Source organism: Ranitomeya variabilis, chromosome 5, assembly GCF_051348905.1.
Source record: "Ranitomeya variabilis isolate aRanVar5 chromosome 5, aRanVar5.hap1, whole genome shotgun sequence".
In the NCBI taxonomy this organism is placed as follows: Eukaryota; Metazoa; Chordata; class Amphibia; order Anura; family Dendrobatidae; genus Ranitomeya; species Ranitomeya variabilis.
In genome coordinates, this window is record NC_135236.1 from 332,084,495 (window position 1) to 332,106,891 (window position 22,397).

The 22,397-nt window shown below is 46.9% G+C and overlaps 1 protein-coding gene across 2 annotated transcripts in view; it reads right to left on the bottom strand.

The window, feature by feature from the left end:
- Positions 1-22,397, bottom strand: part of CCDC146 (coiled-coil domain containing 146) — a 185,902-nt gene that overhangs the window by 162,041 nt on the left and 1,464 nt on the right. The window contains exons 1-2 of one of the 2 annotated variants that reach the window (XM_077264714.1): positions 19,945-20,082; positions 6,201-6,374 (exon numbers count right to left, since the gene is read on the bottom strand). In XM_077264714.1, the coding sequence (XP_077120829.1) occupies positions 6,201-6,365 (165 nt within the window). In that variant the 5' untranslated portion in view covers positions 6,366-6,374; positions 19,945-20,082. Of the gene's footprint in view, positions 1-6,200; positions 6,375-19,944; positions 20,083-22,397 lie in introns of those variants that run through there. The other variant, XM_077264713.1, reaches the window with a different exon arrangement.

Consider the following 22,397-nt stretch of genomic DNA (forward strand, 5'->3'; position numbering starts at 1 on the left):
AGGTTGGCTATCAAGAACAGAGGGGTGCGACAACTAGCACAAGGCTTAGTAATGGCCATATCGGTTTGGATTTCTTTTTCCCTTAATAATAAAGACCTTCATTAACCCCTTCCCGACCTGTGACACAGCGTATGCGTCATGAAAGTCGGTGCCAATCCGACCTGTGACGCATATGCTGTGTCACAGAATGATCGCGTCCCTGCAGATCGGGTGAAAGGGTTAACTCCCAATTTAGGCTTCTTTCACACTAGCGTCGGGCTCGGCCCGTCGCGGTGCGTCGGGCCGACGTTCCCGACGCTAGCGTTGTCTCCGCCACACAACGGGGGCAGCGGATGCATTTTTCCAGCGCATCCGCTGCCCCATTGTGAGGTGCGGGGAAGCGTGGGGAGGTGGGGGCGGAGTTCCGGCCGCGCATGCGCGGTCGGAAAAAGCGGACCGTCGTGAGCAAAAAACATTACATGTAGCGTTTTTTGCTCCCGACGGTCTGCCACTGCACGACGCATCCGTCGCACGACGGGTGCGACGTGTGGCAATCCGTCACAATGCGTCGCTTAATGTTAATCAATGGCGAAAAAACGCATCCTGCAAACACTTTTGCAGGATGCGTTTTTTCGGCAAAACGACGCATTGTGACGGAATGCAGTTAACGCTAGTGTGAAAGTAGCCTTACCCGATCTGCAGGGACAGGGGGAGTGGTACTTCAGCCCAGGGGGGTGGCTTCACCCCCCCGTGGCTACGATCGCTCTGATTGGCTGTTGAAAGTGAAACTGCCAATCAGAGCGATTTGTAATATTTCACCTATGAAAATGGTGAAATATTACAATCCAGCCATGGCCGATGCTGCAATAGCATCTGCCATGGCTGGAGACCCCGATCTGCCCCCACCCCACCCCACCGATCGCCTCCCCAGTCGTCCTTTTTGCCCCGATCTCCGTTCCGCTCCCCTCCTCCCTCCTGTCGGCTCCCCCGGTCCTCCTGTCCGCTCCCCAGGTCCTCCGATCCCCCCCGTGTTCCGGTCCCACCCCCCCATACTTACCTAGCTCCGATGTCCCTCCCGGTGTCCGGCCGTCTTCTTCATGGGCGCCGCCATCTTGGAAAATGGCGGGCGCATAGGCAGTGCGCCCGCCGAATCTGCCAGTCGGCAGATTCGTTCCTGCACATTTTGGTCGCTGTGATAAGTTCTATCACAGCGATCAAAATAAAAAAAATAGTAAATAAATCCCCCCCTTTATCACCCCCATAGGTAGGGACAATAATAAAATACAGAAAATATAATTATTTTTGTTTCTCCATTAGGGTTAGGGTTAGGGGTAGGGTTGCACTTAGGGTTGCACTTAGGGCTCGGGTTGCACTTAGGGTTGCACTTAGGGTTGCACTTAGGGCTAGGGTTGCACTTAGGGTTGCACTTAGGGTTGCACTTAGGGTTGCACTTAGGGCTAGGGTTGCACTTAGGGTTGCACTTAGGGTTGCACTTAGGGTTGCACTTGGGGCTAGGGTGGCACTTAGGGTTGCACTTAGGGTTGCACTTAGGGTTGCACTTAGGGCTAGGGTTGCACTTAGGGTTGCACTTAGGGTTGCACTTAGGGCTAGGGTTGCACTTAGGGTTGCACTTAGGGTTGCACTTAGGGCTAGGGTTGCACTTAGGGCTAGGGTTGCACTTAGGGCTAGGGTTGCACTTAGGGTTGCACTTAGGGCTAGGGTTGCACTTAGGGCTAGGGTTGCACTTAGGGCTAGGGTTGCACTTAGGGCTAGGGTTGCACTTAGGGCTAGGGTTAGAATTAGGGTTAGAATTAGGGTTAGGGTTGGAATTAGGGTTAGAATTAGGCTATGTGCACACGGTGCGGATTTGGCTGCGGATCCGCAGCGGATTGGTCGCTGCGGATTCGTATCAGTTTTCCATCACATTTACAGTACCACGTAAACCTATGGAAAACCAAATCCGGTGTGCCCATGGTGCGGAAAATACAGCGCGGAAACGCTGCGTTGTATTTTCCGCAGCATGTCAATTCTTTGTGCAATTCCGCAGCGTTTTACACCTGCTCCATAATAGGAATCCGCAAGTGAAATCCACACAAAAAACACTGGAAATCCGCGGTAAATCCGCAGGTAAAGCGCAGTGCGTTTTACCTGCAGATTTTTAAAAAACTGCGGAAAATCCACAAAAATCCGCAACGTGAGCACATAGCCTTAGGGTTAGGGTTGGAATTAGGGGTAAGACTAGGGTTAGGGGTGTGTTGGGGTTAGGGTTGTGGTTAGGGTTGGGATTAGAGTTAGGGGTGTGTTGGGGTTAGTGTTGGAGTTAGAATTGAGGGGTTTCCACTTTTTAGGCACATCAGGGGGTCTCCAAACGCGACACGGCGCCACCATTGATTCCAGCCAATCTTGCGTTGAAAAAGTAAAATGGTGCTCTCTCCCTTCCGAGCCCCGACGTGTGCCCAAACAGTGGTTTACCCTCACATATGGGGTACCAGCGTACTCAGGAGAAACTGATCAACAACTTTTGGGGTCCAATTTCTCCTGTAACCCTTGGGAAAATAAAAAATTGCAGGCTAAAAAATTATTTTTGAGGAAAGAAAAATTATTTTTTATTTTCACGGCTCTGCGTTATAAACTTCTGTGAAGCACTTGGGGGTTCAAAGTGCTCACCACACATCTAGATAAGTTCCCTTGGGGGTTTAGTTTCCAAAATGGGGTCACTTGTGGGGGGTTTCTACTGTTTAGGCACATCAGGGGCTCTGCAAACGCAACGTGACGCCCGCAGAGCATTCCATCAAAGTCTGCATTTCAAAACATCACTACTTCACTTCCAAGCCCCGGCATGTGCCCAAACAGTGGTTTACCCCCACATATGGGGTATCAGCATACTCAGGAGAAACTGGACAACAACTCTTGGGGTCAAATTTCTCCTGTTACCCTTCGGAAAATAAAAAAATCAGGGCTAAAAAAAATTTTTTTGAGGAAAGAAAACGTATTTTTTATTTTCACGGCTCTGCGTTATAAACTTCTGTGAAGCACTTAGGGGTTCAAAGTGCTCACCACACATCTAGATAAGTTCCTTTGGGGGTCTAGTTTCCAAAATGGGGTCACTTGTGGGGGGTTTCTACTGTTTAGGCACATCAGGGGCTCTGCAAACGCAACGTGACGCCCGCAGAGCATTCCATCAAAGTCTGCATTTCAAAACATCACTACTTCACTTCCAAGCCCCGGCATGTGCCCAAACAGTGGTTTACCCCCACATATGGGGTATCAGCATACTCAGGAGAAACTGGACAACAACTATTGGGGTAAAATTTCCCCTGTTACCCTTGGGAAAATAAAAAATTCAGGGCTAAAAAAAAATTTTTGAGAAAAGAAAAATTATTTTTTATTTTCATGGCTCTGCGTTATAAACTTCTGTGAAGCACTTGGGGGTTCAAAGTGCTCACCACACATCTAGATTAGTTCCTTGGGAGGTCTAGTTTCCAAAATGGGGTCACTTATGGGGAAGCTCCAATGTTTAGGCACACAGGGGCTCTCCAAACGCGACATGGTGTCCGCTAATGATTGGAGCTAATTTTCCATTCAAAAAGCCAAATGGCGTGCCTTCCCTTCCAAGCCCTGCCGTGCACCCAAACAGTGGTTTACCCCCACATATGGGGTATCATCGTACTCAGGACAAACTGGACAACAACATTTGGGGTCCAATTTCTCCTGTTACCCTTGGGAAAATAAAAAATTCTGGGCTAAAAATCATTTTTGAGGAAAGAAAAATTATTTTTTTATTTTCACGGCTCTGCGTTATAAACTTCTGTGAAGAACTTGTTGGTTTAAAGTGCTCACTATGCATCTAGATAAGTTCCTTGGGGGGTCTAGTTTCCAAAATGGGGTCACTTGTGGGGGAGCTCCAATGTTTAGGCACACAGGGGCTCTCCAAACGCGACATGGTGTCCGCTAACGATTGGAGCTAATTTTCCATTCAAAAAGTCAAATGGCGCGCCTTCCCTTCCGAGCCTTGCCATGCGCCCAAACAGTGGTTTACCCCCACATATGAGGTATCGGCGTACTCAGGAGAAATTGCCCAACAAATTTTAGGATCCATTTTATCCTGTCGCCCATGTGAAAATTAAAAAATTGAGGCTAAAAGAATTTTTTTGTGAAAAAAAAGTACTTTTTCATTTTTACGGATCAATTTGTGAAGCACCTGGGGGTTTAAAGTGCTCAATATGCATCTAGATAAGTTCCTTGGGGCATCTAGTTTCCAAAATGGGGTCACTTGTGGGGGAGCTCCAATGTTTAGGCACACGGGGGCTCTCCAAACGCGACATGGTGTCCGCTAAAGATTGGAGCCAATTTTTCATTCAAAAAGTCAAATGGCGCTCCTTCCCTTCCGAGTTCTGCCGTGCGCCCAAACAGTGGTTTACCCCCACATATGGGGTATCAGCGTACTCAGAACAAATTGGACAACAACTTTCGTGGTCCATTTCTCCTTTTACCCTTGGGAAAATAAAAAAATTGTTGCTAAAAGATCATTTTTGTGACTAAAAAGTTAAATGTTCATTTTTTCCTTCCATGTTGCTTCTGCTGCTGTGAAACACCTGAAGGGTTAATAAACTTCTTGAATGTGGTTTTGAGCACCTTGAGGGGTGCAGTTTTTAGAATGGTGTCACTTTTGGGCATTTTCAGCCATATAGAACCCTCAAATTGACTTCAAATGTGAGGTGGTCCCTAAAAAAAATGGTTTTGTAAATTTTGTTGTAAAAATGAGAAATCACTGGTCAAATTTTAACCCTTATAAATTCCTAGCAAAAAAAAATGTTGTTTCCAAAATTGTGCTGATGTAAAGTAGACATGTGGGAAATGTTATTTATTAACTATTTTGTGTCACATAACTCTCTGGTTTAACAGAATAAAAATTCAAAATGTGAAAATTGCAAAATTTTCTAAATTTTCGCCAAATTTCCATTTTTTTCACAAATAAACGCAGAAATTATCGACCTAAATTTACCACTAAAATGAAGCCCAATATGTCATGAAAAAACAATCTCAGAATCGCTACGATCCGTTGAAGCGTTCCCGAGTTATTACCTCATAAAGGGACACTGGTCAGAATTGCAAAAAACGGCAAGGTCATTAAGGCCAAAATAGGCTGGGTCATGAAGGGGTTAAAAAAAATTGCATGTTGTGTTTCCTTGTGTTATCTTTGTCTAATATTTAAATTTGTTTGGTGATCTGAAACATTTATGTGTGACAAACATGCAAACGAATAGAAAATCAGGAAGGGGGCAAACACTTTTTCACACCACTGTAGTGTAAGTGCGGTAATATACTCACAGATCGCCTTCTTTCCTGGTTTCCAGCATTGCTTGGATCCTCTTCTCACATGTGACTTCTATTCCGATGCACCAGATCACGCTGGGATCTATGAATGAGCCAGAAGTGTTCTTTACAATGTAAACCTATGATGCTTTGCTCTGACGCACCATAGATTTATATTGTAAAATCCTCTTCTGTCACACTTATAGATCCCAGCGTGATCTGGTACATCGGAATAGAAGTCACGTGTGGGAAGAGGATCCAAGCAATGCTGGCAAGCAGGAAAGAAGGCGATCTGTGAGTATATTACCGCACTTACACTACATTACATATACTTTACACAGGTGTTTAGGCATTAAAATGTTTGATATGAGGGCTTCTTTAAGTGCATACAAAAAAAAAAACAATGAAAAGTTTCACATAAGCTATGGCCTTGTTTGCGCCATTCTCCTTGATATATTTATGCACGCATACTACTGTATACATATACAGATTATTTCATATCCAGTCAAGATTTTATTCTCAAATGTGTATGTTGATTACTGAAAAATATTGTTGTCATCACATTAAAATTCTTAATTTTCATTGAAAAATCTTCATACTTGCTGGATTGATGTAATGACGGTAGTATACTTTGTGTTGTCCACTCACAGTTTGGTGATATTTATTTTTTGTTATCTGTATGATGGTATTATTTATAGGTATATTATCTTACACCAATAATGATCATATACCTGTATTTTCAGCAGAATGGCGAACACATAACTTTATAGACCCCAACTATACCACTGTGGCCCAAGCATCTCACCAACTTCCTTGTGGGGGTCCATGTCCCACCATTTGTCCTGTGGCCCATAGTACACTACTTACACCCTGGCCCTGGGCTGCATTAGATGTAGTCTCCTTACCTCATCCAGACACTGGAAGGCAGGACTTGCAGTTACATCCTTTGGGCTTTCCTCCTTAGCATTAACAGGAGGTAATGCACGCAGTGGCTTCTCCTGAACATCTTCTTCCTCTTCCTCTGCTGAAGAGTCGCTTATTTCACAACTTTCTTCTCCAAGGCTGCTCATCTTCAAACACTACACATAAAGGATAGATGATAAATACAACTTTAGAATAATAATAATAATAATAATAATCTCTTTATTCTTATATAGTGCTAACATATTCCGCAGTGCTTTACAGTTTGCACACGTAATCATCTCTGTTCCCGATGGGGCTCACAATCTAGAATCCCTATCAATATTATATATATCTATATATATACAGCACAGACCAAAAGTTTGGACACACATTCTCATTTAAAGATTTTTCTGTATTTTCATGACTATGAAAATTGTACATTCACACTGAAGGCATCAAAACCATGAAATAACACATGTGGAATTATATACTTAACAAAAAAGTGTGGAACAAATGAAAATATGTCTCATATTCTAGGTTCTTCAAAGTAGCCACATTTTGCTTTGATGACTGCTTTGCACACTCTTGGCATTCTCTTGATGAGCTTCAAGAGGTAGTCACCGGGAATGGTTTTCACTTCACAGGTGTGCCCTGTCAGGTTTAATAAGTGGGATTTCTTGCCTTATAAATGGGGTTGGGACCATCAGTTGTGTTGTGCAGAAGGCTGGTGGATACACAGCTGATAGTCCTACTAAATAGACTGTTAGAATTTGTATTATGGCAAGAAAAAAGCAGCTAAGTAAAGAAAAACGAGTGGCCATCATTACTTTAAGAAATATAGGTCAGTCATTCCAAAAAATTGGGAAAACTTTGAAAGTGTCCCCAAGTGCAGTGACAAAAACCATCAAAGGCTACAAAGAAACTGGCTCACATGAGGACCGCCCCAGAAAAGGAAGACCAAGAGTCACCTCTGCTTCTGAGGATACGTTTATCCGAGTCACCAGCTTCAGAAAACGCAGGTTAACAGCATCTCAGATTAGAGACCAGGTCAATGCCACAAAGAGTTCTAGCAGTAGACACATCTCTACAACAACTGTTAAGAGGAGACTTTGTGCAGCAGGCCTTCATGGTAAAATAGCTGCTAGGAAACCACTGCTAAGGGCATGCAACAAGCAGAAGAGACTTGTTTGGGCTAAAGAACACAAGGAATGGACATTAGACCAGTGGAAATCTGTGCTTTGGTCTGATGAGTCCAAATTTGAGATCTTTAATTCCAACCACCGTGTCTTTGTGTGACGCAGAAAAGGTGAACGGATGGACTCTACATGCCTGGTTCCCACCGTGAAGCATGGAGGAGGAGGTGTGATGGTGTGTGGGTACTTTGCTGGTGACACTGTTGGGGATTTATTAAAAACTCAAGGCATACTGAACCAGCATCGCTACCACAACATCTTGCAGTGGCATGCCATTCCATCTGGTTTGCGCTTAGTTGGATCATCATTTATTTTTCAACAGGACAATGACCCCAAACACACCTCTAGGCTGTGTAAGATATATTTGACCAAGAAGAAGGGTGATGAGGTGCTACGCTAGATGACCTGGCCTCCACAGTCACCAGACCTGAACCCAATCGAGATGGTTTGGGGTGACCAGGACCGCAGAGTGAAGGCAAAATAGCCAACAAGTGCTAAGCATCTCTGGGAACTCCTCTGAGATTGTTGGAAGGCCATTCCCGGTGCCTACCTCTTGAACCTCGTCAAGAGAATGCCAAGAGTGTGCAAAGCAATCATCAAAGCAAAAGGTGGCTACTTTGAAGAACCTAGAATACAAGACAAATTTTCAGTTGTTTCACACTCCTCAACAGTAGAATTGCAACACCCAGAAGGAAAAGTCATGGAATTCTCGAAATCATAGCAATGTTAATGATTTGCAAATTATGAAAAAATGGAAACAAAATTTATGAAACATCTCAATTTATTGAGTATCGAGTATGAGAACAGAAATACAGCAACTTACACGCATTGGCATGCTATCAGTGAGATTAGTAATGGTCATATGATCTATCACGCTGAATGCACTTGGGCACGCAGATCATGAAGATCCACTGCTGGCAGCTTCCTTTATAATTGCCGACCAATGATGTCCCAAATGGGCTGAATAGGAGACGAGTCTGAACATGCGGCAGGACATTGTAACACGTTTAGGCCACACAGGCTGCTCATAGTAGCACCAGGAACAATCGGGTTTGTGTTGGAAAACAGCTTCTGAGACACTTTGGAGAAATGACTGAACCACTTGCTATATGAACAATGTCTTGCTGAGCAGTTAAGTGTGATATTATACATTATACCGCCCCGCACCATAAACATAGGAGTAGGACCGGTGAGATGTTTACTCAGGAAGGCCTGCCACTTCATGGCATTTCCAATGCGGTTTCCAGACCAATCTTTGGCTATCACTGCAGCCAAAACAAAAGCAGGTCTCATCGCTGATGATGATAGACACAATTCCAGCCTCCATTGCCGTCTGACAGGCTCTGACAGCAGTGGTATAAGGTCAATGGAGCGCCTGTATCTGGTCATCTGGCTCACACTCCAATGTCCTGCAAACACCTTCTGATGGTTTGTGTAAATTGTCTCTTCAGAGAGGAAGAGGACTAGAACTCTAGTGCCACCTATTGGAAGTAGCAATCCTAACAGTCAATGTCGACCCTTTAACAAGCCTTGTCACATGACTTAGGATAATAGCCAAACCAGAATCTCAATGGATGGTTTGTGTAGACACTGTTTGAGGCTTTAGGCTTGGAATGTGACACCCACTAAGTGCCATTTTTCTAATCTGACCCGTGATACAGATGGTCACCTCTACGCACCTCTTGCTGTCATTCTACGTTGTTATTCTTCTCCCAAACACTGGGATACAAAACACTAAACAGTGTTGATCTCTCAGGGTGATAAACCAAGGACTTTCAGCTGAAGGATTCTGTTCTCAGTTTGCTACAAGTGGAGATCACTAACACGTCAGTAGGCATCACACAATCCTCCAAGACATGATCTGATTATTGAGGTTTCATGTACCGTATTTTTCGGACTATGAGATGCACCGGACCATAAGACGCACCCCAAATTTTGGGGTGGAAAATAGCAGAAAAAATATTTTTATAAGATGGGAGTCCGTCTTATTGTCCGAATTTAAGGTTTCTTACTTGAAGGCTGGCGGTGGTACAGCGGGGTCACAGAAGGAATGGTCCCTTCCTCAAAAAGCCGGCGGCAGCAGAAGTGGGTCAATGCTGCAGTCCCGGGGTGTGATGCTGCAGGTCCGGTATCGCCATTGAGGCAGAACATGGTGCAGGGTCCCTTCCTCAGGATGCCGGCGGCGTCAGAAGTATGGCAATGCTGCAGTCCCGGGGTGCGATCCTGTGGATCATGGAGCAGGGTCCCTTCCTCAGGATGCCAGCGATAGAAATGTGGCAATGCTGCGGCCCAGTGTCCAAGGCAAGCAGAGCCGAGTGCATCACTGGTTTCCATGTAGCCATGTTCCTGAAGCTGTGGGCCGCCAGAGGTTTCAGGAAAATGACTGCCAGAGGCAGCGTGTGAGCAGATTGAGATCTAGACGGCCATTTTCCTGAAGCCGAGTGCCGCCAAGATCTCAATCTGCTGCAATGCAGTGGCCTCAGGGAAAATGGCCACTGGGGGCGTCGCATGCTCAGATTGAGATCTTGGCAGATGAGATCTCAAGGACAAGATTTCGTTGCTATGATCTCAATCTGAGCATGCGCCACCCCAGGCGGCCATTTTCATAGAGGCCACCGCATAGCAGCTCCCGCACCACAGAGCACCCCCGCACCACAGAGCACCATCCACAGGGATGGGAGTCATATCACCAGACCACCGAACATCCCCTGTGACCACGCTCCGCCAGCGCTGTCGATTACCCCCCCCGGAAAAACAGAATTCGGACTGAAAGACAGACCCCCATTTGACACATTCATTTTTTTCCCTATTTTCCTTCTGAATGGTCCGGTGCGTCTTATTGTCTGAAAAATGCGGTATATATATTTGTGTGTGTGTGTATATACTGTATATATATATATATATATATATATATATATATATATGTGTGTGTGTATATACTGTTGTGATCAGGGTCATTTGGATGTTTAGGGTTGTCATTATGATTTAAAAAGAGAAAACACAGTAGTTTGACCATAAATGGCTTCACCCAACCACTAACCATGAGTGGAGAAAAAGTTTTGGTGCTATCATTCATATTCTCTGAAAAAAGGCCAAGAAAGCAAAAATTCTGCTGGGGTATGTAAACCTTTGAGCACAACTGTATATGTGTCTGTGCAGGGTCGTACTAGCCCACCTGGACACCGATGAAATGCCCGGTGGGCCCCAGAAAAGAGGAAGAAGAAAAAATAAATAAATGTGAAGGCGGCAGAGGCGCTCGCGGGCGCATGCACGCAGTCCCGACCCACCGCCACTACCAGGGCTGGCGACACCACCCGGTGAACCCAGGTAAGCGCTGGGGTCCCTGGGCGAATGGGAGGTGGGACACGGAGTATGGGGTCCGTCAGTCGGAGGAGCCTGGTGCCAACGCTGTCATCGGGACCCCCCAGTGCCAGCGGTGGCATCGGGGCCCCCCCTCTAATATTCACCTCTCCTCATCCTGGCAGCTGCAGTGTTTTCAGTGCCCGCCGACTCTGCGACGTCTCAGGGCAGAGGGTGCGATGACGTCATCACTGCGCGCTCAGCCTCTCTGTTCTGAGCATTGCAGAGCCGGAGAGATGCTGAGTGTACAGGACCTGCGGTGGGAACGGGAGAGGTAAGGACTTGATTTTTTTCTTTATGTATTCAGCATTACATGTGCTGTATGGAGGAGCTGGGGACCCATAAGACTGTATGGAGGAGCAGGGGGCCCATAAGGCCAGGGTCACACTTGTGTGTGCAATGCAAGAAACTTGCACGAGTCTCTCACATCAATACCTGGCACTGCCGCCGGCACTCGGGACCGGAGCATTCAGCTGTATAGAAATACATTCAGCCCATGCTCCGGTCCCGAGTGCCGGTGGTAGTGCCAGGTATTGATGCAAGGACTCGTGAGAGTTTCTCGCATTGCACACACAAGTGTGACCCCAGCCTAAGACTGTATGGAGGAGCAGGGGGCCCATAAGACTGTATGGAGGAGCAGGGCGCCCATAAGACTGTATGAAGGAGCAGGGGGCCCATAAGACTGTATGGTATGGAGGAGCAGGGGACCCACAATACTGTATGGTATGTAGGAGCTGGGGGCCCACAATACTGTATGGGGGAGCAGGGGGCCCACAATACTGTATGGGGGAGCAGGGGGCCCACAATACTGTATGGACGAGCAGGGGGCCCACAATACTGCATAGACGAGCAGGGGGCTCACAATACTGTATGGAGGAGCAGGGGGCCCACAATACTGTATGGAGGAGCATGGGGCCCACAATACTGTATGGATGAGCAGGGGACCCACAATACTGTAGGGCAGGGGTGAGGAATCTTTTTTCTGCCAAGGGCCATTTGGATATTTATACCATCCTTTGGGGGCCGTACAAACTCTGCCCACAAAGTACATCCTGACTCTGGCACTGGTTTCAGGATGTAATCTTTCATTGCATGCCCTTCAGTGTTCAGTAGTGAACACTGTATGTGTGTGCTAACAGAGCAAGAAGAATTAAATGAGCTGGTGGCAATCAAAATACAGCTCCCTGGCCAAGAATGCGGTCCCTGAGAATATGCCCGGGGGCCTGATAAAAGGTCATCGAGGGCCGTAAATGGCCCTGGGGCCTGAGGTTCCCCAACCCTGCTGTAGGGTATGGAGGAGCAGGGGGCCCATAATACTGTATGGTATGGAGGAGCAGGGGGCCCATAATACTGTATGGAGGCACAAGGGGCCCATAATACTGCATGGAGGAGCAGGGGGCCCATGATGTGCTGTATGGAGGAGCAGGGGGGCCAGTGATGTGCTGTATGGAGGAGCAGGGGGCCCGTGATGTGCTGTAAGGAGGAGCAGGAGGCCCACAATACTGTATGGAGGAGCAGGGGGCCCGTGATGTGCTGTATGGATGAGCAGGGGGCCCGTGATGTTCTGTATGGAGGAGCAGTGGGCCCACAATACTGTATAGAGGAGCAGTGGGCCCACAATACTGTACAGAGGAGCATGGGGCCCACAATACTGTATAGAGGAGCAGGGGGCCCACAATACTGTATGGAGGAGCAGAGGGCCCACAATACTGTATGGGGGAGAAGGGGGCCCGTGATGTGCTGTATGGAGGAGCATTGCATGGGGCCTGTGATGTGCTGTATGGAGGAGCATTGCATGGGGCCCGTGATGTGCTGTATGGAGGAGCATTATATGGGGCCCATAATATTGTTTGGCGGACTATGTGGTGCCCATAATACTGTATGGAGGACTATGAGGTGCCCATAATATTGTATGGAGGACTATGAGGTGCCCATATATTGTACTAAACCTGTATTTTTTATCTGGGCATCAGGAATCGTGGCATGTGTTAAAGGGACCAAGTGATACTCTTTCACCCGAGACCCACGAAAACCTGGAACCGACCCTGGCGACAACGCACATCAAGATGAATGCCGACTGCAGGTGTGACAGGGCGCTTTGTTCTGTGACAGGCCATGCATCGACGTCACATAGCAGTTTTGTTATATGACTCCTGCAGCCTTTGACATGCCGGTGGCCTTTCAACGTTACTGCTATGCGACGTCAGCGCACGGCCTGTCACAGAGCAGAGCACTCTGTCACAGCTGCAGTTGGCAGCCATTTTATCAACCATGCCGAATATGAAGCCACAAGAGGACGCTGGGGAGCGCAAGGAGGTGAGAAGAATCCCCCCGCCGTGATTGGGCAAGGTAGTGGCCATAGGGGAGGAAATGGGGGCCCAGGGAGGGTACATTAAATAAGGGGGCCCATTATTACTGGAAGAGGCCCAGGATGGCGACCTTATAAAGTGGACACTGGGGTCCAGGATGGGGACATTAAATAAAGGGGCCCAGGATCTGGCACCTTATTAAAGGGGTGACATAATTACTGTATGGAGGTCAGGATGAGGAACATACATTATTGGTTTATGGTAGCAAGTGGGGACATAATTACTGTTGGGGCCAATCAGGGGACATTATTACTGCTGTAATTTACTTTTGAGGTTACTGTATTCCATGGGGAGAACAAAAGGGGGTCCTGCTACTGTGCAGGGCGGCACTATTACTTTTTTTTCTTCATTTGACATAGTGTAGAAGTCGGGGAAAATAGTGGGGAACGTGCTCTGGAAGAGATCAGCTATAGCTAACTGTGTTATTTTCTGCAGAGACAAGTCCTTGCTGGAAGAAGTGATAGCGGTCTGTACTGGATGAAGATAAAAGACTTCAACTACAGATGTCACCGGTGAGTCAGTGTGTTACTTGTACACTTACACTATATACTGTGTACAGAGCTCCTCTGTATAATGTCACTGGTGATCACTGTGTTACCTGTACACTGACACTATATACAGAACTCCTGTGTATAATGTCACTGGTGATCACTGTATTACCTGTACACTGACACTATACACAGCGCGCCTGTGTATAATGTCACTGGTAATCACTGTATTACCTGTACACTGACACTATATACAGAGCTCCTGTGTATAGTATCACTGTATTACCTGTACACTGACACTATATACAGAGCTTCTGTGTATAATGCCACTGGAAATCACTGTATTACCTGTACACTGACACTATACACAGCGCGCCTGTGTATAATGTCACTGGTAATCACTGTATTACCTGTACACTGACACTATATACAGAGCTCCTGTGTATAGTATCACTGTATTACCTGTACACTGACACTATATACAGAGCTTCTGTGTATAATGCCACTGGAAATCACTGTATTACCTGTACACTGACACTATACACAGCGCGCCTGTGTATAATGTCACTGGTGATCACTGTATTACCTGTACACTAACACTATATACAGAGCTCCTGTGTATAATGTCGCTGGTGATCACTGTATTACCTGTACACTGACACTATATACAGAGGAACTGTGTAAAATGTCACTGGCGGCAATAATAATAATCTTTCTTTTTATATAGCGCTAACTTATTCCACAGCGCTTTACAGTTTGCACACATTATCATCCCTGTCCCTGATGGGGATCACAATCTAGATTCCCTATCAGTAAGTCTTAGGAAGGTGGGAGGAAACCGGAGTACCAGGAGGAATCCCACGCAAACACATGGAGAACAAACAAACTCCTTGCAGATGTTGTCCTTGGTGGGATTTGAACCCAGGACTCCAGCGCTGCAAGGCTGCAATGCCATCCACTGAGCCACAGTGTTGTTAGTATTGTGGTTTGTATTCATAATCAGTATTGAAGTATGCGGTCACTATGTGTTGTAATTTGTGGTCTGGTCATGGTGTGGCAGTATTTCTCCTTGTATGTGGTATTATTTGGTCCCTATATGGTGGTAATATTTATTTATTTTTATTTATTTGTATAGCACCATTAATTCCTCAGCGCTTTACAAACATTATTGGCACTGTCCCCAATGGGGCTCACAATCTAAATTCCCTATCAGTATGTCTTTAGAAATGTGGAAAAAAAACGGAGCAACTGGAGGAAACCCACACAAACATGGGGAGAACATACAAACGCCTTGCAAATGTTGCCCTTGGTGGGATTTGAACCCAGGACTCCAGCGCTGCAAGGCTGCAGTGCTAACCACTGAGCCACCGTGCTGCTCTAATATGTCATACTAGATGGTGGCCCAATTCTAACGCATCCGGTATTCTAGAATATGTATGTATGTATGTATATAGCAGCCATAGTATATAGCACAGGCCACGTAGTATATAGGAGGCATGTAGTATATAGCAGACAAATAGTACGTGGCCTGTGCTATATACTACGTGGCTGCTATATACATACATACATATTCTAGAATACCCGATGCATTAATACAGGCCACGCAGTACATAACACAGCCCACGTACTATATAACACAGCCCACGCAGTATATAGCAGCCGCGCAGTATACAACACAGGCGACGTAGTATATAACACAGGCCACACAGTATATAACACAGGGCACGTAGTATATAACACAGCCCACGCAGTATATAACACAGCCCACGCAGTATATAACACTGCCCATGTAGTATATAGCACAGCCCCCGCAGTATATCACACAGCCCACGTAGTATATCACACTGCCCATGTAGTATATAGCACAGCCCCCGCAGTATATCACACAGCCCACGTAGTATATAACACTGCCCATGTAGTATATAGCACAGCCACAGCAGTATATCACACAGCCCACGTAGTATATAACACTGCCCATGTAGTATATAGCACAGCCCCCGCAGTATATCACACAACCCACGCAGTATATCACACTGCCTATGTAGTATATAGCACAGCCCCCGCAGTATATCACACAGCCCATGCAGTATATCACACTGCCCATGTAGTATATAGCACAGCCCCCATAGTATATAGCACATCCCACGCAGTATATCACACTGCCCATGTAGTATATAACACTGCCCATGTAGTATATAGCACAGCCCCCGCAGTATATCACACAGCCCACGCAGTACATCACACTGCCCATGTAGTATATAGCACAGCCCCCTGCAGTATATAACACACAGCCCACGCAGTATATCACACTGCCCATGTAGTATATAGCACAGCTCACGTGGTATATCACACAGCCCAGTGTGTGTGGGCACCATATCCCTGATAAAAAAAATAATTAAAATAAAAAATAGTGATATACTCACCCACCGGGATCCACAGAAGCTCCTGCGAGGAGCGCACGGCTGCCGCCATCTTCCGTTCCCAGGATGCATTGCAAAATTATCCAGAAGACTTAGCAGTCTCGCGAGACCGCTAAGTCTTCTGGGTGATTTCGCAATGCACCTCTGGGTATGGAAGATGGCGGCAGCCACGTGCAGCTCGGCGGACTATGGAGGGTGAGAACAGCAGGTTTTTTGGATGCATAGGCAGCATCAATAGTAAAAAGTTGGGGACACACAGGGTTAATAGCAGCGGCAATGGAGTGCGTTACCCGTGGCATAACGCAGTCTGTTACCGCTGCCATTAACCCTGTGTGAGCGCTGACTGGAAGGGAGTATGGAGCGGGCGCCGGGCACTGACTGCGGGGAGTAAGGAACGGACATTTTGCTGTCGGACTGTGCCCGTCGCTGATTGGTCATGGCCGTTTTGCCGTGACCAATCAGCGACTTGGATTTCCATGACAGACAGAGGCCGCGACCAATGAATATCCGTGACAGACAGACAGAAAGACAGACAGACGGAAGTGACCCTTAGACAATTATATAGTAGATTATTCGGTCACTATGTGGTGGTAATATGTGGTCTGGTCAAGGTGTGGCTGTATTTGTCCCTTGTATGTAGTATTTTTCGGTCACTATGTCATCTGGTCATGGCGTTGTGGTATTTCTTCCCTGTATGTGGTATTATTGTTCTCGGTATAGTGGATTGTGTTATGTATGGCGGTCACTTGTTCTCTCTGATATTAATACGCAGGAGATTCTTTATTTCCATTAGAGATGTAATACTTTGTACACAACGGCAGAGATGCACTTACAGGGGGTTTCCTGTGGAAAAAAGTAACCACCTCCCCACAGGATAAGTGATAATGTACTAATTGGTGGGGGTCTGACTACTTGGACCCATTCAGCAAAATGTGGAACTTTTTATCCCCATTAGACTGGAGTGGCATGTCCGACTTGACCACTGATCTATTCATTCCCTCAGTGGCTGCACTTTTTTTTTATAGAAGCCTCAAAGAGAATGAATGGAGCTGCGGTCAGATATCCCACCTGCCGCTCCATTTTAAAATGGGGATAAGTGTCCTATCAATGATAAAACTTCCTCATTCTTCAGATTGGTGCAGTTTCTAATGGTCGAACCTAAGCGATCACCTATCCTGTGGAGCCCATGGATCGGTGATAATTTGTTTTAACCAAAGAACCCCATTAATGTAAACTACCGTAATTATACATCCCAGGTATGGGGGGGCGCACAGTAGATGTGCAGGAGCCGCCGATGTTTTACAGCCGATGCCCCACTATAATGGCGATAACGACAGACGGATATTTGCATATAGCTGTAGGGTGGGCCCCTAGAATCCATTTCCCTGATGGGCCCCAGACACCCTAGTCTGAGTGTGTGTGTGTGTGTGTGTGTGTGTGTGTGTGTGTGTATACACTGCTCAAAACAATAAAGGGAACACTAAAATCCCACATCCTAGATATCACTGAATGAAATATTCCAGTTGTAAATCTTTATTCATTACATAGTGGAATGTGTTGAGAACAATAAAACCTACAAATGATCAACGTAAATCACAATCCTGGTGTTCTGTGGCAAATGCCAAGCGTCCTGCACAATTTTGGGCTGTGAGCACAACCCCCATCTGTGGATGTCGGGCACTCAGACCATCCTAATGTCCTAATGGAGTCGGTTTCTAACAGTTTGTGCCAACACATGCACATTTGTGGGCTGCTGGAGGTCATTTTGCAGGGCTCTGGCAGTGCTCCTCCTGTTCCTCCTTGCACAAAGGCTGAGGTAGCGGTCCTGCTACTGGGTTGTTGCTCTCCTATGGCCCCCTCCACGTCTCCTGGTGTACTGGCCTGTCTCCTGGTAGTGCCTCCAGCCTCTGGACACTACGCTGACAGACACAGCAAACCTTCTTGCCACAGCTCGCATTGATGTGCCATCCTGGATGAGCTGCACTACCTGAGCCACTTGTTTTTTGAGCAGTGCATATATATATGTGTGTATGTTGTGTGTGTATGTATATGTGTGTGTATATACACTGCTCCAAAAATTAAAGGGAACACATAAACAGCAGAATATAACTCCAAGTAAATCAAACTTCTGACAAATCAAACTGTCCACTTAGGAAGCAACACTGTTTGACAATCAATTTCACATGCTGTTGTGCAAATGGAATAGACAGATGGAAATTATTGGCAATTATCAAGACACACTCAATAAAGGAGTGGTCCTGCAGGTGGGGACCACACAGACCACATCTCAGTACCAATGCTTTCTGGTTGATGCTTTGGTCACTTTTGAATTTCGGTTGTGCTTTAACACTTGTGGTAGTATGAGACGGACTCTACAACCCACACAAGTGGCTCAGGTAGTGCAGCTCATCCAGGATGGCACATCAATGCGAGCTGTGGCAAGATGGTTTGCTGTGTCTGTCAGCATAGTGTCCAGAGGATGGAGGCGCTACCAGGAGACAGGCCAGTACACCAGGAGACATGGAGGGGCCATAGGAGGCCAACAACCCAGCAGCAGGACCGCTATTTCAGCCTTTGTGCAAGAAGGAACAGGAGGAGCACTGCCAGAGCCCTGCAAAATGACCTCCAGCAGGCAACAGATGTGCATGAGTCGGCACAAATGGTTAGAAATCGACTTCATGAGGATGGTCTGAGTGCCCGACATCCACAGATGGGGGTTGTGCTCACAGCCCAACACCGTGCAGGATGCTTGGCATTTGCCACAGAACACCAGGATTGGCAAATTCGCCACTGGCGCCCTGTGCTCTTTACAGATGAAAGCAGGTTCACACTGAGCACATGTGACAGACGTGACAGAGTCTGGAGACGCCGTGAAGAGCGATCTGCTGCCTGCAACATCCTTCAGCATGACCGGTTTGGCAGTGGGTCAGTAATGGTGTGGGGTGGCATTTCTTTGGAGGGACGCACAGCCCTCCATGTGCTCACCAGAGGTAGCCTGACTGCCATTAGGTACCGAGATGAGATCCTCAGACCCCTTGTGAGACCATATGCTGGTGCAGTTGGCCCTGGGTTCCTCCTAATGCAGGACAATGCCAGACCTCATGTGGCTGGAGTGTGTCAGCAGTTCCTGCAAGATGAAGGCAGTGAAGCTATGGACTGGCCCACCCGTTCCCCAGACCTGAATCCAATTGAGCACATCTGCGACATCATGTCTCGCACCATCCACCAATGTCACATTGCACCACAGACTGTCCAGGAGTTGGCGAATGCTTTAGTCCAGGTCTGGGAGGAGATCCCTCAGGAGACCATGCACCGCCTCATCAGGAGCATGCCCAGGCATTGTAGGGAGGTCATACAGGCACATGGAGGCCACACACACTACTGGGCATCATTTCCTTGTCTTGAGGCATTTCCACTGAAGTTGGATCAACTTGTAACTTCATTTTTCACTTTGATTTTGAGCATCATTCCAACTCCAGACCTCCGTGGGATATTAGTTGTGATTTACCTTGATATTCATATTCATTCTCTCTCTCTCTCTCCACACACGCACACGCACACGCACACGCACACGCACACACACACACACACACTCTTAACTGTCCGGCCTGTGTGCGCAGGAACAATCAGTGTGGGGATAATGTACATATGGTGGGTAATTCTACTCCACATTTAGAACACATGCACTTGGTGGTCGGGTATCTCCCCCCACAGACACAGCCATTACACGCCGCCTGTTGCTGGGGTGGGGGGAGATGATCCATGTGTAGCTGTTGCTCTCTGCCAGCACATCATTACTTACATAAGTAACACATATCATACATAGGTGAACTAGTCCTCAGCCCCCCAGTAAGTGATGGAGCGAGTCAGCCCGTGCTCTGCTGTCTGGCGAGTGAGGGGCTGTGATTTCTCTCACCTCTTCCAGGCACAGGTGTGAAGTATCGGGGGATTCGGCTCGGGGGTCCTCACATGCTTCACAGCTGGAGTCACAGAGGGCGACGCAGCGACATTATCATACAAGCCCTCAGTGAAAAGCTAGCGTCCAACTCCATGGTAACAGTGCGGCACCTCCGCCGCCCCCTCCCCGCTGCCGAGCACTGGGGCTGGCCAATGATCTGTGCGGGAAGATGCCCACGTGACCGCTGTAAGCAGTGCACGGAATAGAATGCGCCGGAGTGCGTTGCGTTCTGCCCTGCCGGAGGAGTGGACCTGCGGCCCTGTGTCCGTTACATGGGGCTGCCGGCGGCTCTCAGTAATGAGTCATTAGCAGTACTGTACACCCTGATGCGGGGGTCCCGGAGAGCAGGAGAACACGGGATCAGCGGAACCATTCCTAGCTCCCATAGAGAACAATGAACAGCAGCGGGTCACGTGTCCAGCTCAGCTTCTATCTTTACTGGGACAGACGAGAGCCTATGTAATAATCTAGTAGCGCACATCCACACATCAGAATGCCTTGGGTCACATTCCGACCAAAGAGCTGTCCCCAAAAGCCAGTCTCATATATACCTATGAAGCTTCAGCTCTGGGGCAAAACATCCGAGTGGGCCGTAACCAGGTAACGATGTGTACTTCGGGTATGTGAACACGGTTAGTAAACGCTGCAGGATGGATGCTGTGTACATCCGCGGCGTCCAACCCGCAGCATCCAGATGTTACAGCATAGTGGATGCATACTTCCCAACTTTTGAAGATGGGAAAGAGGGAGAAAGCGGCGCGCAACGCGCCGTGGCAAATTTTAGGCCACGCCTCTGACCACACCCATTCATAATTAGTCACACCCATATCCACGTCCCAACCACACCCATTTAGCACCGCTGATCACACTGTTTCATATACAATTATAAACAAAAAAATATGGCCACACATGATGCTCCATACTGTATAATGGCCACACATGATGCTCCATACTGTATAATGGCCGCACATGATGCTCCATACTGTATAATGGCCGCACATGATGCTCCATACTGTATAATGGCCACACATGACGCTCCATACCGTATAATGACCACACATGATGCTCCATACTGTATAATGAATAGAAAAATTCTGATAGGCATACTAGATGGTGGGGACAACCATGATAATATATTATAAGTGTGTGTATATATACACACACACCTGTCCAACATCATCCACCCCAACACCACCTATGCATGGACATATGGACAACTGCAATCTATAATAAACAAATCAAAGGAGGACAGGCAGTCATAAAAGTCCGAAAATTACATGTTTTATTATATCAAAACCATAAAATACACAGACAAACAATGCATGACTGGGCTAACAAGATGACAATAGGGGGTCACCTACAACATGCAAAAAGAAGCCCAAAGGCAGGGTGCCACCTGACAAGCAATACTATTACTGGCATATGGGGAACGGCTCAGAGTACACACCGCTGTAGTATAATGATATCCCGTGTAGCTGGGAGATACTGAATCCGCAGCACTGAGTACTCAGTATAAACATTAAATATCAAGGCTAAAAATAGGCCAGATACATTACCCAATGCCGATGGTCTGTAACGCAGGGACACCCGTACACCCCTGTGGGTGTGGGCTACACGGGATATCATTATACTACAGCGGTGTGTACTCTGAGCCGTTCCCCATATGCCAGTAATAGTATTGCTTGTCAGGTGGCACCCTGCCTTTGGGCTTCTTTTTGCATGTTGTAGGTGACCCCCTATTGTCATCTTGTTAGCCCAGTCATGCATTGTTTGTCTGTGTATTTTATGGTTTTGATATAATAAAACATGTAATTTTCGGACTTTATGACTGCCTGTCCTCCTTTGATTTGTACTGTATAATGGCCACACGTAGTGCTCCATACTGTATAATGAACACACATGATGCTCCATACTGTATAATGGCTGCACATGATGCTCCATACTGTATATTGGCTGCACATGATGCTCCATACTGTATAATGGCCCCAAATGATGCTCCATACTGTATAATGGCCCCAAATGATGCTCCATACTGTATAATGGCTGCACATGATGCTCCATACTGTATAATGACCCCACATGATGCTCCATACTGTATAATGGCTGCACATGATGCTCCATACTGTGTAATGACCGCACATGATGCTCCATACTGTATAATGGCTGCACATTAGGGTTGAGCGACCTTTAGTTTTTTAGGGTCGAGTCGGGTTTTGTGAAACCCGACTGTCTTAAAAGTCGAGTCGAGTGAAATCGGCCGACCACCGTGAAAAGTCGGGTTTCGGCCGAAACACGAAACCCAATGAAGAATTTTTATTTTTTTTTATTTTTCTCTCTCTCTCCCCCTCTCCCTCTCTCTCTCTCTCTTTCTCTCTCTCTCTCTCTCTCTCTCCCCTCCGTCCCAGCACAGA